The sequence below is a fragment of the Malaclemys terrapin genome, chromosome 3 (genome assembly GCF_027887155.1).
Source record: "Malaclemys terrapin pileata isolate rMalTer1 chromosome 3, rMalTer1.hap1, whole genome shotgun sequence".
NCBI lineage: Eukaryota > Metazoa > Chordata > Testudines > Emydidae > Malaclemys > Malaclemys terrapin.
Genome location: NC_071507.1, coordinates 3127950 through 3148762, shown reverse-complemented (window position 1 = coordinate 3148762; position 20813 = coordinate 3127950). Strand labels below are relative to the sequence as shown.

Sequence of the window (20813 nt, the reverse complement as noted above, 5' to 3'; positions counted from 1 at the left end):
TCAGAACTACTTCATCTCCATTCTAAAACGGACACAGCTCAACAAGTTCAGAGGCTTGACTGGTTAAAGGAATGGTACCAAGTGATCTCTGCACCACTCCTTTCAAGCCAGTCCCAGCTAATGGGAACCTGAAGTTGTTGCCATCTGATGGCTGTTCTGTGACCTGTGAAAGGAGTTCCAATTTCAGGCTAGCTCCTAGCAGACTGGCACCCTCTGGTGCATTCCCAGTAGAGAAGCCAAGACCTACGTGAGCCAGAGTGACTGAATCCCTTCTCCCGACTGGCAAGAGGCACATTAATGCAGGACACACTGTCCCTGCCAATCTGTCCTCTGAATAAGTACAGCACAATCTCCATGGTGGAAAGCTATCATCAGATATTAAAAATGGTACGCAAGAGCCTGAGTTCACAAGTTCCACTCTAGCATGGGAGGGGGTAAGTTTAAAGTGACACAGATGGATATTTTCAGATTTCAACTGGCAGACGAGCATCAGTGGCGACTTCTCACTCAGGTTCTGCTCGTCTCAAGTCTTTGTGCATGAGGATCGGCTGGTAAGGGCCCCAAGGCAGAAGGGACACAGAATGTGGAAGCAGCCAACCACCCCAGCACCAAGCGTAGGGGCCGCCTTACCATCCAGCTGCCATGAGTGAGCAGTGCAGTGGCCATATTGGTAGAGACAGTACCTGTTGCTGATGGGTCCCATCTGTCCGAGCTCAGGAAAGAGCCCTTTAATCCCACCACGGTGTGGCGGTTTCAGAGCCAGGATAATCTAATCTTATCTCACATCCCCGTTACAGGAAACCCTAATGCATCCCTTATCTTTCAGAGGGACAGCCAGCAGCCCCCGTCTGCTGAATTATCACCCCCACTCAGGGGGTTAAGGGAAGCAGAGTTCAAGGCCAGGAAAGCAGCTAAGGGATTAAATGTCAGTGTGAACAGCTCCCAGGAAAGGGAGTCTCAGGACACATCCTTATCCACTATCAGCCAGACACCAGCAAAGCTTCCTGCTTCAGGCCCCATCGCCCACGTGGCCAGCACTCTGAGCTGCTTCCAACACTCTTGGACAGATTGGGCAGAGAGTGGAGGCTGGAGAAAGGGAGGGCTCGGAGGCAGCAGCAGCTGGTTGAGCGGGGGCTCCTGGATGGAAAAGCAGGGGCAGCCGAGCTCATTTGGAAACCCTGGGTTCCTTACCAGATTCCTTGTCAAGTTACACATTGTATATTCCATGCGAAAGAGACCTCACTCCTAAACACACAAGAGTCAGGAGAGACACAGCCTAAGACAAGGATGCTTCCCGTTTAGAGGGTCCGGCAGAGTTTTCCTGCTCCCCTTAAGTACACAAGCACCCTGTAATGGAACATTTACGGAAGACAATCCCTCCCACTCACCTCCAAGGTCCTTGGGCTCTGTAACGTTATATTGGAGGGGGTCGGATCTGGCCATACTGTAATCCCTGTGACCCAGAGGCAGAGCTAACAGGGCACTCTGCCTGAGCTCTGCACTGTTCATGGGGTAGCCACAATACTACACCAACATGTTTTACTTGGAAAGTCCCTGGTTAAAAATGTTAGCGCTGTGGCTGCAGTGTGCAGAGCTGGCTGCAGGCAGGAATGCCATGGGATCGTGTGTAGCAGCACTGGGGTAGGTAGAAACTCTCAGGCTGGTTCAGACTTAGGCACCTCACATCTGCCCAGGGCCGGTGCAACCACTAGGCGAACTAGGTGGTCAGCTGGGGGTGGGGGCGCCAAAAAGCAGTGCCCTGGCTCGGCAGGGAGGAGCTGCCTTCCGGAGGCACCGGAAAGCCAGAGCGTCAGTGGTGAGCCCCAGCCATAGAGGAGCCAGCGCGGCGCCGAGGGGCAGCAACCCTGCAAAAGCGGCAGCGCCGCTAGTGGGGAGCGGCAGCACCCCCCGCCCCTCCTGCGGCCCAGCAGCCCCCCCCCCCCCCCCCCCCGGGGCTCCTGCAGGCTGCAGCAGATGTATGAGGGCGGCAGCCCCCAGCTCTCCTCTCGCCATACTCGGGCTCTGCAGCTCCGGGTATGTGAGCCGCCGCTGCCCCTCCCAGAGCAGGCTCAGGGCCCTGCGCCCCAGCGGCAGCTCACACTCCCGGGAGCCGCAGAACCGAGCACGGCAAGGGGGGAGCTGGGGGGCACACGGGGGCCGCCGCCTGCATGCATCCACTGCAGCCTGCAGGAGCCCTGGGGGGGGGGGGGGCGCGCACCGGGCCGTAGCCTGGGCAGGAGGGGGGGGCAGCTGCTCCCCGCTATCGGCGCTGCCGCTTTTGCAGGGTTGCTGCCATGCCGGCTCCTCCATGGCTGGGGCTCGCTGCCGCTGCGGGAGCTCTGGCTCTCCAGTGCCTCTGGAAGGCGGTGCCTCCCTGCCGAGCTGCTGCAGCGGCCCAAGCCCGGCAAAGCCAGTGAGTGGACTCTGGGTGGGGGCTGCCAGGGTGGGGTGGGGGGAGCTGTGCACCCTCCAGGGGAGTTCAGGGGACAGGGAACCTGGTCTGGGGAGCAGCCGCTGGGCACGGCTGGCCCCTGGGGTCTATCAAGGCTTGTTGGGATTTGCCCCTCAATGAACCGATGTGGCGCGGGGGGGGGGGGGGGGGGGAGGGAGAGGAAAGGCAGGGGGGATGGAAGTTTCGCCTAGGGCGCAAAATATCCTTGCACCGGCCCTGCATCTGCCAGTGGCAGGACTGGGAGATGCAGAGAAGAAACTCACAGCCTGGTCCATCCTCTCTGCCCTCGGATCCCGAGCCCCGCAAGCCTCAAGGCAGGCTGTGGCTAGGACTCTGACGGCTTCAGTGTGGGAGGGACGTGGCTGAGATCTGGGGGACACTGCATTTCCATTTCCTGTCTGGGGCAGGCTGGGTTGGAAAGGGCACAGACGGAGGGTCTTTGGGTGGAGTGTAGGAATACATTTGGACCACAGGCACCAGATACACAGACTGCCTGGCCCAGCTTCTAAAGGACTCCTCCAAGAGTCCTTTAGCACGGAGACAATGAGGCAGCCGTCACAGCAGGGAGACAACAGTTCCTTTGGATGGGACAGGCAGAATAGAAAGGGGCCTCACTTTCCCTTCACCAGGAGCCAGCCGCTTTTGCCACGTAGCTGGCCAGGGGCTGCCTGCTGTTATTGTTTCAGTTCTCCTCTTTAATCCCTTCCTCTGTGCTGAAATTTTATCTCTGCCCTTTCTCCCCACTTCCTGGTGACCTGCAGCCTCCAGCAGACAATCCAGACTATAGGGAGCTCTCCATTTACAAGGACTTCCTGGAAAACTTCTTATCAAGCCAGCCAGCCAGCTCCAGAACACACCTGATAACTGCCTGCAGGAAGTGAACCAGCCCCTCCCCGGCTAGCTAGCCCCTCTCCCCAGCTCTGGGAGAGGCCCAGCAATCCTGATCTGCAGCAGCTCCTACTAGCTACCAAAGTTCGGTTTGAAGAACCAGTGTTGCTTGCATACTATTCGAGCCCATACTCGGAGAATGTGAAATGGTTGATTCTCAATGTGTCTTAAGGCAGCAGCTTCCTACCTGCTCAGCATAAACTGTGATAATGGAGACAAGAGTGCAGGAATGAAGGCTCTGTTAGGCTAGCCCTTCTGCTGAAGCAAAGCGCTTTCAGAGAAGAGCCTCACTGCCTACAGGAGGCACCAAGCAGACTTTCTACCCTCACCCAACCTGCTCATTCAGCTCTCAGTGGACTCGCTAATCCTGGACCATTGCTTTGAAAAGCACCCCCAGCGTCACTGTTTCCCACACTCCAACTGTGGCAATTTGGAGAGTTCAGCTGGAATCCTTCAGGAACTTTCACCTGAGGCTAAGGCAGAAGTGACCCATCCTCCAGCCCCACACCAAAGCCTGTACAGACTGACACTGAAGTCCTTGCCTGGTCTCTGCCACTCATCAGTGCCCGAGGGCTCTCAGCAAGCCATGCCAAGGGCCCTGGGAGAGCCCCTGCCCAGAGGTGTTTGATCCACTTCAGTTCAGATGCTCTCATCAGCCTAACATGTGGTTGACACCTGGAGCAGATTTGCAAACAGGCTACACAGCCATAATCTGTCACTGCTGAGAGTTCAGAGAGCAGAGGGTCTGAGGAGGTGCTGGGGCATTTCCTTGCTTTTAGCAGCTGCTAAGTCTCTTGGCCACATCCAGCTGCCCTGCATCCTGATGGGGTCACTGCTAATGTTTGACAACTAAATCCCTAACTCCAGGGCCCCCATTAGCAAATGGAAACTTCAGCCAGATGCACTTCTGCAAGGGTTGCACAGGAATTGTCACCCAGCTGTAGTTCACTGCCATTGTGATCACGTGGAGGGGTTCACAAGCAGCTCTAGTGAGCAGGAGTTCCATACTCATTCCCTGCTACTAGACGGGCAGCCACCTTCAGCAGCAGGGGCAGAAGGGATGTGCCCAGCAAGGGATACTTCCGTCTTGGAGGTTTACTACAGATGGACAGACTGGGATCCACTGCAACAGTTTACAACATCACCTTTCCCCCATAACCCCTTTCACTCAGGGCTCTCCTGTGCTGCACAGCTGTACTGCACACCACCCCCCTTCCCAGAAGGTTAGTTCATTACTCCTATTTTACTGAAGAAACTGAGGCATGGTGAGGTAAGAGTGAGTCAGTGGCAGGCCTGAGAGTAGGACCCAGAAGTTGTGACTCCCAGTATTCTGCTGACCACTAGACCATGCTTTGAGAGGAAGCGAAGGGAGACAGTGTGTCCTTTTACTTCTGGGTGATGTACAAAGATGCTTGGAATTTTTTCTTCGCTCTTTGGAGAAGGAGATGACCTAGAACTTATCACCACTCTTCAGAGAGGTCAGACTAGATGATCCTGGTGGTCCCTTCTGTCCCTAATGTCTGAGAGGCCATTAACACAGAAAGACGATGACCACAGGGCACCAAGGTGCCCTGTACCCACAGAGAGGAAACCCTGGGGGCAATTTCAACTTTGCAGCTGCAGCAGAATGGGAAGGGATCTGCTTATCTTGGTTCCAAGCAAGAATGCAGTACTGGGATATTGTCTGCATGGTACCAGAGGCAGAAAGTCTCACGTGAACTGATCCGAAAGTAATGGGGAGGGAGGAGTCAGGGCTTGGCACATACCAATGAGGATTCAGAGTCATCATCTTTCTACTAAAGGCTACAAAGCCTCTTAGTGCTTTGGCCTGACAACCTACCTTGGGGGCACCCGAATACCATGGGGGATAGCACAGTGCTAGCTGAGGGGTTCCGTGGGGGATAGCACGGTGCTGATGCCTTAGTATGAGTTAGAGAAATCGGGTGGTTTTAAACATTGGCAGATACAAAGGAGCTCCTTGCAGAGGTGCTTGGTCAGCGAGAGTCATGTGCGGGATAAGAAGTTAAAAAGGTGGTTCAATTACCTGGCCACTTCCTGGCTTTTAAGGGTTTAACTGGGCAGGTTGGCACGTACGCAATGAAGATCTCCATTCTGATAAGCCATCTATGGCTCAAAGTTCAAACAGAATCTTGGTGTGATGAGCCAGAGATGTGTGTCAGGGCAGAGATCTTCTCTGCCCAGGCCCAGAACCCCACAACACACACATTAACAACCCCTGCTTGAGATGGGGGAGCAGTCACAGGCAGGCAGGGTGTGGAAATGAAGGGGACGCTCAGTTGTCCAGGGATACAGGAGAGGTTTGGAGGGCCACCTATGCCACCCCTACTCACATTCTCCTCATTCAGTCTCCTCCCAGACAACGCCCTATGAATCCAGATGTATTTCTCCACCCTGGTCTGATAAACCACCTCTCATCAGCCTGCTCAGGGCATCAGAACTGAAACACCAACAGTGACTGAACACAACCAACCTTTTGCCGGTGTTCAAAAGTCCTGAGTTATCTGGCTGAGATGTGCAATCCCTATGGGGCTAGGAAGGAGGATGGCTTCATTTAATCCCTTTTATGTGAAGAAAGAGGAGCTGACTGCAGCCTGGGAGTGAAGGGAATCCAGGAGAAACAACTCTGGCCCAGTACTCACCTGGTGCCCCCAAAGAGGATGATCTTGTCCCCCACTCTACAGCAGCACTGCCTGCGGCGAGGGCATGGCCCTTTCCCCTTGGGGTCGATCTTCTTCCAGGAAAAAGATACTGAGGAAAAACCCACAAGTCTGTCATTGGAACAGGAGAGCAGACAAACCCCGAATAGCCCGAGTTACAGATATTTACAAGCCCAAGTCTTAGGCAGACTACCAAGTGTTAAACAATACAGTACATCAAACACAGGGACCTGCCAGGCTAGTCCCAGAACTCTACCAGATGTAAAGAGCAGCCTGCCCATGTCCCCTCCCACCACGAAGAGAGGAGCATTCCTCTGCAGACACAGCATTCAGAAGGCCTTTATTCCAAGTGCAGAGGGAAGGTTCTCATTGAGCTCAAATACAATTTGTGGGAGTCAGCGCAGTGTGACAGGCGTTGTGGAGTCTCTTGAGGTTACCCCATCAGGGTCACGTACATGCTCTCCACCAGTAATTGACCTGAGGGAGATCTGAGCCCATCCACCCAGCCTGCCAAACTCACCTCTGGTAACTCAGCCAGGAAAACAACTTTCAGCCCCTTCCTCCTCCCATGTGAAGCAACAGAATGCTATATCCAGCAGAAACAAAGCCAGTCTCTCTACACAAGCCCAAGCTGTTTAGGTTCAGAACTGCAGGGATGAGCTTGGTTCAGATTTGCCAGAGAACAGAAATGGGAGTGGGAACATGACCATGAGCAAGAGACCAGCCAGCATCCCTTCCCCATCAGTTATTCTCCTGAAACACAACTCTTCAGTGTCTTCTCTTGAAGGGTGCACATGGATGCAGTGCCACCTGCTGACAGCTGCACTAAGTGCAGAGCCGTTCCCAAAGAGTGACGCGTATGCCCATTTGAAGAGAGGGCAGCTGTGACAAGGGACTGCTGAATGGGAGACTGAAGGCTGCAGAGTCCCCATTTAACGGAGGATAGCAAGGACAAACAGCTTTGAATGGATGTTTTGCTGGGGCTCCTGAAAATGTCAAACCATTCAGGAAATTGCAGGTATTAACCCTGTTCAGCAGCACACCCATTAGCCCACAGATCTGTCTCTGAAGAAAGCAGATTACTATCCCCCAGACAAGCACTTTGCACTTCTATAGGCCTTCAAGCGCTATAAGCACTTAGCAAATATTAATCCAGCCTCACAACACCCCAGGAGGTAGGACAGCATCATCCTTTCTACAGATGGGGGACCTGAGAGACACAGGATCTCCCCCATGTTCCACACTCTCCAGTGGAACCCTAGCCTACCCACCATTTTTCCTTCTCCTCCTTGCTGAAGTTTCCTGCTTTAGATAATCTCGTTCCTGGACATAGTGCAGCATATTGCCACAGAGGGTGAATCGGACTCCTCTTTTCTGGCTAAAAGAGGATGTCTGCATTAGTTTGCTCTCATTTGTTCCTGGCAAAGAGATTTGAAGCCAGCACTATGGAAAAGTCACAAGCTGATTTACACCAGTAATGTCAAAGCACAGCATTTCACTGCCAGATCGTTGATAGTGTATATCTGTGTCTTTGGGTGTGGGTATTCACAAGCTCTTTGGGGCCTGGACAGTGTCCAGGATGGGCGTATTGCATCCAGCATAAGGGGGCCCTGATCACAACCAACGACCTTGGGCACTACCACATTACAAATAAAGTGAGAAAAGTTTGAGTCTAAATACCTGGATCAAATTTCCAGAGATCATGGAAGTGTCTGTTCAAACGTGCGTTGTAGCCACCAAATATATATAACTCCCCATTGTAGCCAACTGCAGGGAGCAAGGAGAAACATCAGCACACGCAGGACAGAACCAAGCTTGTACCAGCCTCCCAACAGCCACAAATACAAAGGAAAGAGGTCCCAGTTACTTCTCTTCCAACATGCCCTCTTCACATTTGAGGCAGCATGCGCAGTTGGGATTACATCATGCTTCTGCTTTCCTGCAGGACACGGGTCATTGTGCATCCCCTGCCATCCCCCCTTCTACCCAGAGAACTAGAGACAACTTTCACTCTCCGAGCAGGCCAGGAAGGCTGTGCACACCTCTCCTCCTTCCCATTTGTCCTCACTAAGCCCTCCCACTCCCCTGGTTCCCTGGAGTGAGACAACTCACATGCCGAGTGGCTCCTCCTGCCTTCAGGGAGCAATGGAGTAGGAGGGGAGTCCAGCCAAGAGTTTGTTTCAGTGTCAAACACTTTAATTCGGTTACAGTAGATCTCGTTGTTGGAGTGAAAAGGCCCAAAGCGATCTGCTCTGCCACCAAATACGTACATCTTTGTCCCAATGATAGTGGCCGAGTGGAAGTCTCTCCAGCGAGCTGGTGTGCCCTGGAACAACACAGGCTGCTAGTAAGTAAAGCCAGTGAAAATTACAGATTACCCCGGGAGAGGATATAACTGGGTCTGGGTGGCCAAGTTCAGAGATGAGCAGTCAGCCTGCAGAGAACTTACGCTCCTGCAGGATCCAACCAAGTGAGACAGAAGCTACACAGCAGGTATATGCAAGATCCCTGAAGGGTAACGGAGGTGAAGGGTTCTACATGGGCCAAAGGGATAAACAGACACTGACCTTTGCTGGGATTAGAGTCCACATCATGCTGCTGGTATCCAACTTGTGGATGTCATTTGAGAAGCAGTCAGCCTGGAAGAGAGCCCAATTACCCAACTGTTAGGCAGACCAGGACCTCATAGCCTTCAGGACACTAGCATGGCCTAGAGACCTGAAATATCCTCTGGAAGCTGGAAGTCCACTGACTCGCGTCTGATGTAAAACTCATTCGATGCACAGGATGGACAGCCTCTGGGAATGAGGCAGCTGCCCAGGATTTCTTATCCCTGGCATTCAGCAGGTGGACCCAGGCCTTGTTTACTGGACATTGTCCACAGCCCACACTGGATTTGGAATAACTATTAATTGCCTCCTGGGCTTTTCTCTGGTGCTCACTGTAATATCAGAGTGCTTTGCAAACCAGCGTCTCCAGTCACTAGTTGCCCAACTATTCACTACTTTTGGGTGCCCAGCTCGAAATGCCTAGTGCTAGATTTGTCAGAGATACTGAGCACCCACAGCTCCCACACAGTTCAAATGGCAGTTCTGAGTGCTCAGCCCTTCTGAAAGTCAGGTCCCCACGGCCTGTGAAAATCCTAGTGTGAGCCGTATGTCCATTGCCACATGGGAAGTCTGTGGCAAAGCCTGTTCCTCCTGGGTCCCAGACCAGTTCCTAAACTACAAGGCTATCCTAGCTCTTCCTGCAACTCCATAGCTCATTCAGTACCACGTTCTAACTTTTGCTACAAGTGAGGCAAGGATTTTAAGACAACAGCCTCATTCACTGTTCATCCTGAGCAATGAGGAGGAAAAGTTCCTGCAGACAAGAGACAGTAAGTGATCACGTAGTTAGACTGCATCATAATGCACATGCACAAACGGGCAGAACCAAAGTGGCCCAGGCAACATTAGGAATTGCCAGCATGAATGTAAGTGCTTGACTTCATGACACTAATGGGCTTTGTATGTAATTTCCTAGGATTTTTATAAACAGAGACCCACAAGTTCCATGTGCAACTGAACTGACCGCTACACATAGGTCATTAGCCAGTTTGAATCCAGCATCATCAGATCCACTGCATAATCCTCTAGCTCAAATGGCTGGACTAACTCTGCTAGCAAGTAGCAGTAGCAAGCTGTTATCTAGCTGGCCAGCCTTTACAGTGGGGGAAGAAAACACATTTGCTAGCATTACACATAGCCAAGCATACAGAATTGGCATACTCCTTCTGAGCAGCAGCGTGTCGAAGGAACCAAGACTTGTGTCTATCATGAAATACCTGGTTGCTATTTCCAGTTCTGCCAGAAGTGAGCTCGTGCAATCGCATCTGTAAAATGGGGGAGGGGCCAGGGGGAGAATCACACTTACCTGCCTCCAAGGGTAGAAGGATGAGAATTTGCTAAACAAGGACAGAACTACTGTTAGCCAAAACAAGACTTGAATACAATTGAGCAGGTCTCCTGGCTCCTAGACCAGCACAACTGCCCTTAGGTTAACAGTACTTCGATATTCTCCTGGGGAACTCGGCAAGGCTTGGGGCACGTCTGGGGCAGACGGAACGGTCAGAGAGTTAAGCAGCACAGAATAAGTTCTATTGCACAAATACAAATGGCAGTTTTCTATGGCTTGTATCTTGGCCAAATCTAGGTGGATTTTCACAGGGTCAGCAAAAGTAGCTTTCCCTTTGACCCTAGAGCAGATGTCAATTTAGAGACTTGGCTCCAAACCTTTGAGGTGCTAGATTTGTTCTCAAGAACAGGCTATTTGGTTTTGTTTATTTTTTCCCTGAAATATTCCACATGACGCACAGACCAAGCCTAAAACATTTCAGCTGTAACTTCTAAAATTTGGCATAGTTATCAGGAACTAAAACCAGGGGATTATGCTGGAAAGTGTTCAGCACAGTGCCGGTGGAACATTTTTAGTAGTGGGGGTGCTGAAAGCCAGCCGCCTTACCCCTATTCTCCCCCCCCCCCCCCACTGAGGCTGGGAGCAGGGTTGTGTCTCTGGGAGGGGGAGACCTGGACAGGGGTAAGGGGGCCGAGGCCACAGGTGGGGGCAGCCATGAGGCCAGGAGCACAGGAGCGGAGCCCTGGGCAGGGGCCAGTAGCCGGGACCCCACGTGCAGGGCCAAGAGCAGAGTCCCGGCCATGGGACCAGGCCCCGGGAGTGGAGCCCTGGGAGCAGGGCTACTGCCGAGTGGGGGGGCCAGGCATGGGGCCAGCAGCTAGGGAGCAGGGCCGGCGGCCAGGGCCCTAGGAGCAGAGCCCCCAGTGCAGGGTCGTGAGTGGGGCAGGCCCCAGGAGCGAGGCCAGGCACCGTGCCCCAGACATGGGGCCAGTGGCTGGGGAGTGGGGCCAGCGGCTGGGACCCGAGCCCCAGTGAGGTGAGGTAATGGGTTGGGGAGAGGAGTGCGGGTGGAGGGCTGGAACCAGGGCATAGGCACAGGAAGCACCCCCAGGTTTTACGCATGGAGCCAGCGGCTGGGGAATGGGGCGCAGGGCCAGCAGCCCTGCATAAAACTTGGGGGTGCTGCAGCACACCCCTACTTCCTGCGCCTATGGGTTCAGCAGTCTTAGATACGGGTGTTCCTCTCTTGTGCTGATAATAGTATTCTGGTTACCAGGACAAGCTGTTAGAGAGTAGGGTACCTCAGGTGTTGTCAGACTTCGACAGACAGACAGACACCACCTACCAGCTGCTCATAGCCTCCGAAGATATACATGGTCTTTCCGAGGACACAAGCCGAGTGCCCATCTCTTGCTCCTGGGACCATTCCAGAGACCTTGGGCGTGAACCACTTGTGAGTGTCTAAAATACAGAGACAATGGATGTTAAGAGCAGACACCAAACAGCAGGCTCGGGGATGGGAGACTGAATGCGAACAGTTCTTGAGAAGACATTCTTCCACGGAAATAAAGGCCACCACGTCCCAAAGGAGGAAGCCATCCCCTTCCCCCTACGTCCATGCCAAAGACTGGAAAAGTTGATATTGCACATGGGCCATCTGCCTTGAGTGCTGGTGGGAAGCTCTCCAAGGCCAGGCCACCTGCCAGGGCCCCCACAAACAAGGGCCTTGTGGGACCTAAATTCTGTGGCAAGGCCTACTGATTCCTGTGACAGTGATGCTGAATTCTGCAGCCATTCCGAATGTGTTTTTAACAAACCTGCGTACCCCCAAACAGCACAGTACTCTTGTGGGGGATTTAATTTTCTATCGATGTAAAGCTCATTTGAGCTGCTCCTCAATTGTGCAGTTGCATATTTTCAATCACCAGCCTGCACAGAACTTTGTAGTGACAGTAAGCGTGGGGGCAGCATTTGAGATGCTGGCTGCCTTAGATGGCTGAAGTATGCAGCACTCTAGATCCTGTTCAGAGGGTCAAAGGCATTTCCCACTTGCTTGCATCAGTGGATTTACTTCAAGAGCAAGGGAGCCCTTCTCTCTGAATTATCTGCTCTTTCCATCATTACAGTACGTGTCCCACTCCTGTTCACCCTTCCTCACCCGCACCTTTTCCCATCTTGCCTGCCCTTCTGTTCTCCTTTCCCACAAGTCCACCTGCCTCAGTCATTATATTCAGCTCTCTCTCTGTGAAGCGCTCCTTGGTCTGCAAGCTTTGGGGACGGACTCCATTCAGGGGCGTTTCCATGCCCAGTTAAAAGCAGTCTCCATGCAGGACAATGTGAAATAGAGCCAGTGAGAGTCACGGCCAAGCTCATGTGGGCACCTGTCCCGGGACCCCAGTGACAAACACAGATAAGCCCTGGAGCAGCAGGAGATCCCCTCAGTGCTGCTAGCAGCCAGCAGCAGTGCTTATTTCAGGAAGTGGCAAAATTGGGAACTGCTCAACATTCTCCAAGAGACAAGAACTTCTCTGAACTTGGCCTCCAGCCAAGTATCTGCCCAGACTCCAGCTGGAGCTGAATGAAGGGGCCTGCTGGAAGGTGAGTGTAAGCAACAGGGAGAAAGGGAAAGCGAGCACTGCTCCCACCAGAATTCCTGCCACGCTTGGGACCACTTCCAAAGCCAGTCATGCGCTACCATAAAACGCCCAGCCAAGAGCAATATCAGAAATCAGAGATAGAGACACCTAGGACACCTGATCTAGTCCACACCTGCACCCCCACTCGTCAGAGCAGGCCTGTACCCTGCAGCAGTCCCCAGGGCTTTGTCCAATCTGAAGTGACTCACTCAATGGGGCTTCCACCACTTCCTTCGCGTGAAGCAGGATTAGCAGCGCCCGCTTTCCAGGCTTGCAGAGGAACTGGCACATGTGCATGGAAGGCTGGGCAGGGTTTTGGACTAGGGCAGAAGCCCGGGGCCTTTCCATCAGTTTTCACTTAACACTACTGCTAAATTGCTTTAGCAGGCAGCTGCCTCAGGCCCTTTGTGTCTGCGATGGTTTGCTCGGGCTGTCCTCTCCAGCTGGACTTGTCAGAAGAGAGAGAGCTCCAACAGCAGCCTGAGGAAAGAGCCCATGCAGCAGGCCAGTCCCTCCCGACCTCAAAAGGGGCAAGCAACTAATATCCCTCTAACTTCACCCCCGAGAGCCCATTTCTCTTCAGTCCGTGAATCCCACTTGCCTCCACATCCCCTTTGCCATTCTCCTGAAATCCCTCTTCACCTATTCCCTGATGCCCTAGTTCTGATCTGCCCCAGCAGCTGCGACAGTCACCCCACACCCATCAAGTCCACTCAGACCCCTTCATTGCTTCCTCACTGTGCTGACGCGCCTCCTCCTTACCTTCCAGGCTCCACCCCACTCTGACTAGGCCTGCTTACAGCCGCTCCCACTCCTACTCACTACAATGTCTGTATCCTCTTCCTGCCTTTGTCTTTGCTCCCCCATGGCACTAAGGGCTACACAGAAGAGCAGCTTCCCTCTCCTGGAGCATCCACACTCTTCAAGAGCTCACTTGCCCTCTAACTTCTCCCAGCAATAGTTATGCAGAGTTGTTTGTCGCAAGAAGGGAGAACTGCGATTTTAGTTAAGACAAAAGGGAACTCAAAGCATTCAAGACTCTAATTAATTCTAATTTCCCATTAGAAAAGAGCTAAATAGTTGTCGTTTCTAGTCCACAGAGTCAAACATGCGACTATATCCAATGCTGCTAAGCTAGCCACATGCTCCCAATAAAAGGCAGTTTCTCAGCCCTTCGCAGTGTTTCTCTGGAGAGCAAACTGCAGCCATCACTTCATGGGGACACCTAGTGGGGGAGCACAACACTACTGCCATGAAACCATGGGGGAGGGAGAAGGCGTCTCCGACGGCACTCAAGGTGGGGAAGAGCGAAAAGCTGGCACTTACTGACATCAAAGGCGTAGAGTACATTGCAGGCTCCCTCAGTGTCGTTACGGCCTCCCCATATGTAGATGGTATCGTCAATCAGCACTGCTGAGTGCCCATACCTCATATAGGGTACCTCCCTCACGTGGTCCCGGCTGTTTGTCCACACTGGCGGCAGCTTGGTCCAGCGCAGAGACACTGAAAGCAGAAGCCCCAGATTTTGTTACCTTGTTGGCTTGCCCAGTTCACACCAGATGTCAAGCTGCCACGCAGGTGAACACACGGAGAGTGCAGCACGTGCATTGAGTGAATGCATATATGTGGACAGAACCACTTGCAGTTATTCTGCAGCTCATTGTGGGCGTACTCCGGTAAGCAAGTAAAAAAGCTTTAACTGAATTTGAATAGCAGTAGCTATAGATCACACTAACATGAAATTCTCTGTAGATATTGGTGGGTCTGCTGGCCCACCGGGGAGTACAGGGAGCAACCGAGGACGTTGCAGAGAAGCGGAGCGATTTCTCTGCATCAGATTTCAACATGCAGGGTGTCAGAGGAGACTACTCCAGCCAATTCTATTCAGGTACTAGGCGGGTGGCACTGTCAGACAGATGTCAGAGAGTAAGGTCTGGAGAGACTGATGAGTTGAAGAACAGCATAGCCCCTCGGATCAGATGGTATAGACAAGGATTCTGAAGGAACTTAAGAATGAAGTTACTGTACTTAAGTTTAGGGGTGTTCCTGGGAATTAGACCAGTGAACCTAGCCTCAGTAACAGGTAAATTAGGCGAAATTATTAGATATAGAATTACCATGAGCAGGAAGAGGGGGAGAGGAGTGACATGGCAACATATGGATTCTTTAGATAAGTCAAGGCTAGAGACATTTGTAATGAACCTCAGATGGACCCAACAAAGCTAGGTGAATGGGCAGCATAAAATTCACTGAAGGTAAATGCAAGGTAATAGTCATTGGAAGGAATAATATGAACTACTCATGGACATTACTGGTTCTAAGTTGTGGGCCGCTCAAAATCTCTATGCTATGTGCAGCAACCAGAAGAGCAGACAAGATGTTAGGATGCATAAGGAAAGAAACAGAAAGTAACACGGAGATTATAATGCCACTGTATAAATCAATGGCACATCCTACCATCTCCTGGCATAGTGTTTTCAGTTCTGTTCTCAGTGGAGGGGCGGGGAGGTTAGACGCTGATAAGGAGAGTGATTAGAGGCACAAACACTTCCACATGAAGAGAGATTCCTAAGATTGGGATTGTTTAGAAAGGAGGCTAATAATGAGCAAGATGTGACGACATCCTGAACAACAAATGGCATAGGAAAAAGCAGCGCCTGGTTTCCTATCTACCTTTTCATAATTAGAGGAAAACAAGGGGACATTCAGTGAAATTGAAAGACAACAAAGCAATGGATTTAGAAAATTGATACAAGGAAATATTTTTACATAACACCCACTTAGCCTGTGGCACTCATTGCCACAAGGGATCACTGAGGTCAAGAGCTGAGCAGGAGTTAAAAAACAGACACGTACACCGCTACCTTGATATAACGTGACCCGATATAACACGGTAAAGCAGCACTCCGGGGGGGCGGAGCTGCGCACTCCGGTGAATCAAAGCAAATTCGATACAACGCGGTAAGATTTGTTGGCTCCTGAGGACAGCGTTCTATCGAGGTAGAGGTGTATATGAATAATGAGAACATCTATATTCCATTAGACAGGATAAAAGGGTTTGGGTTTTTATATAGAAAGAGTTAAGAACCTCTTGCTTCAGGGCATAAGCGAACTACTAGCAGATGGCCTTAGCAGCAGCTTCCCTACATACATGTTATTCCATCAGCATTCATTAGATTGTTTCTTGCACCACCCAGTACTGGCCAATGTCAGACATCATATTGACTCAATGCACCACTGGTCTGGAAGTTCCTATGCTCTTGATTAGACTCTGTTTACAGGCTTGAGGACATCTCTATGGGTGCTCATCCTCACCTAAAAGGTCTTCTCGCCACTAACCCACTTAGGTCAGCGACTGGAAGTTTCCTGCTTCTAATAAACCATCAGCTGGCTAATACACCCCATGCGTGTCCCAAGATGAAGGCAGGTAACTCCTCTGAGCTGTTGAATGGTACAGAAGACAAGTAAGACTTCAGAGAGAAGAGCAAGTTGCCAGTAACCAGAAATAAGGGAGAAGCAGGCCATACTGTTAAAGTAGTAAAGTGGGAGCCTGAAATACATTCCTCAGTCTGCAGATCACTGTAGGACCTCCAGCAAATTACTGCCTACTTGGTTTCCCTAACTGCAAGATGTGCTATGAGGATTTATAGATGGGTAAAGCAGGGGCACTATAAGTTGTTCAGAGACCTCAAAGACTGCCTAGCAGACACTTCCCCTCCCATTTGCTGCTGCCCAGGCCACTTCTCCCCTTTACAGTCACACAGGCAACTATAACTGCCTCATGGAAGAGTAACTTCAGGGATGTATTTAGATATGTTTAGTAGCGTTTAATGTTTGTTTTCAAACTGCTCGTTTGTCTCTGCCTTTGCTCTTCATTTTGTCATCCCCTCCCTTCAGTTCAGTTCCTCTGCAAAAGAAAGAGCCAGCACCATGGTAACAGTCAGCTCCTCATTGATCCGATCACTTTGGGAACCTTTGTGGTGAAGTGCTTTGAGATCCTTGGATCAAGAGGTACAATTGCCCCCAATGCCCTGACATGCCTCATTTGAGTTCCTGATACATCCACAACTCTGTCCTGTGGGCAACTGCACCTTTGGCCACTTTGGGCTCACAGAGGCATCACCCTGTGCTAGCCCTGAAGGTGGAGATGAAGCCCTGCACCTAAAGATGTGTTTTATAGGGGAGAAGATTGCAGTTCACAAGGATCAGTGCTCTCCATGCTAAGGAGCAGTGGTGTATTTGTCTCACATTTGGCCTACATACTGTAGACACCTTCAAGAGAAATGAGAGTTTGACAATGTAACCTGACAACTGAGGCATGGGAATTCCAGCCTCTGCCAGCCCATGGCAGCTGCAAGGATGTAGCGCTCTTACCTGCATTAAATACGTGGACATCAATCTGCCGCAGAGTCTCATAGTCTTCACCAGAACAATACCCGCCAAAGGAATACACTTTATGGCCAACAGCCACTGCAGCGTGGTTCACTCTCCGAGGCCCACCTTCCAAGTGCACAGTCCACCGTAACATTCCCTTCTGTGAATGATCTATCCTTCAAAGCTAGAGGGCGCTACAGCCTCATGCCCATACGGTCGCCACCATGCTGGGCTGAAGCCACTTAATTCTGCAACAGAGACAGAATGCAATGCTCAGAAGATAGATCCCCACTCGCAATGTCTCCCCATGGGAGAGCACAGTGAATGATTTCACACAGCCCAAAATCTTGACAAAGCAACTGTGAGCAGAGCACGTTCCACAGAACATGTAACGCTACAGTTAAACCAGGGTTTGCCAGCAGGCAGGATTCAGTGAAAAAGCGCGCGCGCACACACACACACACACCCCAGACATTCCCACTCAGGCTGCAGCCCAGGCTTCAAAACCTGGGCTCCAGACTGAGCCTGAACGGCTACACTTTTATTTTCAGCCCTTCAGCAAATGCACAAACCAGCGAACCCAGGTTCTGAGACTTGGTGCCAAGGGGTTTGGGGTGTAGGGGGGCAGAGTAGATGGACCTTAGTTGTACTTGTGCGCAAAGAGGCTTCGCCTCACACATTTCTCCTCTTTTCCCTCTAAAAAGTAAGGTAAATGCAAGAGAGGTAGATAACCTAGACACACAAGCCTGCCACAGCACATGTGCTGCAGCCAATGGATGTATGAAAACTATGCCCTTACAGAGACCATATTAGGCTGCAAGTGAAGCTACTGAACTCTCCTCAGCCTGCCTGGCACGTTGTACAGTAGCAAAGGCAGAAAGAGGATGGTTTCTGGAACTGCATTTGACAGCCCAATATGTTCTCCATACACCCACAGTCCTAAAGCTTGTTGTTTTGTTAAGCACAGCTGATTGGTAATGGATTCTTAAAGCCATATTTAGCAGTAAGCACCAATCTACAGCATTTGTTAATTTTTTATCCCTTACAAGGCCATAGCAAGTCTTGCTCTTGCCTGTAAAGTTTGATATTTTGTCAGGTTTGTTAATCATTCAACACACAGTTGCACTCTGAACCTTTTAGCACAATGAAATTTATGGCATTTTAAAAGTTGGTTCTATTGCGGATGCAGCAGCTTTCAGTAGAAAAACATTTTCAGTCTTTTAGAGTCTTTTAAAAAAGTTTACATAGTGGGTGATGTTTGGGAGCGTTCTGTCCCTGACAGACCTAATCAGGGAGTAGAATTAGGCTACTACAAACTGCTTTTGAAAATCCCACATTCACTATTTTTACCCGAAGCCCTAACTCACCCTGATCCAAGTTACAAGTCACACAGGCCAAAGTTTTCAAACACATCCCTAAAAAGTAGAGACGTACATCAAAGCAAAGTCAATAAGAGTAGGGTGTTCATCACCTTTGAAAAGAAATCAGGCTATTTGGATTACGTGACTAACTTTAAAAAACAGGAGTACTTGTGGCACCTTAGAGACTAACAAATTTATTAGAGCATAAGCTTTTGTGGGCTACAACCCACTTCTTCGGATGCTGTAGCCCAAGAAAGCCCTGTTCTTTTTGCGGATACAGACTAACACGGCTGCTACTCTGAAGCGTGACTAACTTTAGGCACCCATATTTGAAAGTGTTCATCTAACAAAACACATAAAAACTATTCATTAGCACACAATATGAATGGCAATTAAACATTATCTTTACTTTATATCTTTACAAACAGAACCAAGCGTACATATCATGGTTAAGTATTAATTCATTTTCAAGCCTCTTACCTCTTTACATGTCCATTTCTATTAAATACAAGATCTTTTCAAGACCACAACATAGAAGATTAAACAATGATACTGTTAGCAATACACAACATGGCTTCTAATTTGCATAATCAACATTAATCAAAGTACAATGAAGAGCAAGGAATGAACCCGGGGGATTATCTCCACTCTCACCTCACCTCCAGGCCAGCCAAAGAGCTGTTGCCAAACCCATCTTCCTTTTCTGCCACTGTCTCCATCACTTCCCTCAGATCCAGTCAGTGACTGCCTGTCTTTTGCCACACTGTATTCAAACTGCTTGGCCTCCCCCTTACAGGTTTGGCATAACCTCACCCCTTCCTCTCATTACCTACTCCTCCCTTGATCCCCACACTCCTACCAACCCTATCTCCTTCACCTACTCTCTGCTTCCCTACCTTCTTTTATGCTTGAATCACTTCTATTTCTTATCCACCAAGCATCCTCTTTCACCTCATATGCCTCCTTCAAACCCGCTTTTGGTGTGCTGCCTCCCATGCAGATCTCCCTCACCATCTTTTATCTGGCTGGCTCTCCTCCCCATATAGCCTACACATGGAAATCAAACTCAGTGGTTTGGAGCAGGCACGTGACCTCTCATAGGTTTGCAAATGTAGCAGCAAACTTCACAGGTACATGTTACTTCATGGGTAATATTACAGTAAAGAAGAGCCAAGGTAAAGTTCCATTTCTAAGTTTTAGTTTCTAGTATTAAGTTACAAGTTAATATTTTAATTAGGAATAATATTTATACCATCTTTCCAGAGATTTTCTAAGTCAGGCATGTTCCACTCTTCCTGTGCAGATATTTCACACAAAGGAATAAGTTCACAATCTTAATATTAATGAAGCTATTCGCCTGAGATTTTTTTTAAGTGTAAGAATTTTTCAGGGAGCATTAAGAGGTCACAATTTCTAACTTTCACTAAACCACCTCTTTCATATTTTTTTAGGGTTGAATCACTTTTTGGTTATTTTAAATTGCTTAGACACAGCACACCATCCACTCCACAGTTTAACAGATTCCCTGTCTCTGGGAGGGAGAAACATTGACTGGATAACATTGCTATGAATGCTTGGTTTCTTTATGGAAATACCTGACTAAGGAGACATGTATCGAAAACACCTGCCCATAAGTTTTCCAAAATGTACAGAATTGTATACAGACATCCTCGGGGAACTTTCATTAGAGACTGGCAGCAAAACAATTAGCAGTATGAAACTGCTTCCACGTGGACATATTGAAAGCTATTTACTTTAAAGATGAGGGTACATACAAGATCTAGAACAATTACTGATATAGATAAGGTAGATCACGCTATTCTATTTGACCTATTCTTCCACTCTGATACAACTGTGAAGTTGAAAGGTCGCAAATTCAAAACAGATCAAAGGAAATACTTTTCCACACAGTGCGAGTTAATTTTCTGGCAGTGAGCTCCGCTAGCTATCACTGAGGCCAAAAGCTTAGGAGGATTCAAAAATGGATTAACTTTTGTATAGATAATGAGACTATCCGGAGTTACAACACTAAGGATTAAATAAGGATAAAAGTTTGGAAGGGATACCACCCCTAGAGCGTCAGGGCTTAAACCAGTCACTCGCTGCCAGGAGTTAAGACACTTCCCTACGAGCAGGTTATTCCGGAAACTGCTACGGCAGCACTCCTTTCCTCTTCCTCTGAAGCGCCTCGCACTGATCACTGGTGGAGTCCTACCATAGGGGGACACTGATCTGGTTCGGCACGGCAATTAAAATGTTCTGTGTAATTAAAGCTCTCCTTGGTCATGTTCCTAGTACTTTGTAAGGGACAAGGAGATTAATTCCAAAGAGTTAATAAAAGATTAGTAAGAATGAACCACTGGTATTTAATGCAAATACACAAAATCCTTCTTCTGCCCCACAGATGCCTTTGGAGCGGACACACTGGCTACATAGGTTTTACTTTAATTGCAAGTGTTCGTTATTTGATGCAAGAGTAGCAAGGGGCAGCTCAATGACCGTGTGCAAAGAGCCTCCCCATCATCAC

General features: G+C 50.0%; 1 protein-coding gene across 2 annotated transcripts in view; it reads right to left on the bottom strand.

Moving 5' to 3' along the window:
- KLHDC3 (kelch domain containing 3) overlaps positions 1–20813 on the bottom strand; it is a 32080-nt gene that overhangs the window by 5412 nt on the left and 5855 nt on the right. For both annotated transcript variants that reach the window (XM_054022013.1, XM_054022014.1), the window contains 7 exons: positions 16926–17173; positions 13878–14054; positions 11261–11376; positions 8586–8657; positions 8131–8344; positions 7699–7785; positions 6001–6109 (listed from right to left, as the gene is read on the bottom strand). In XM_054022013.1, coding sequence (XP_053877988.1) covers positions 6001–6109; positions 7699–7785; positions 8131–8344; positions 8586–8657; positions 11261–11376; positions 13878–14054; positions 16926–17079 — 929 coding nt within the window. In that variant the 5' untranslated portion in view covers positions 17080–17173. The remainder of the gene's footprint in view (positions 1–6000; positions 6110–7698; positions 7786–8130; positions 8345–8585; positions 8658–11260; positions 11377–13877; positions 14055–16925; positions 17174–20813) is intronic.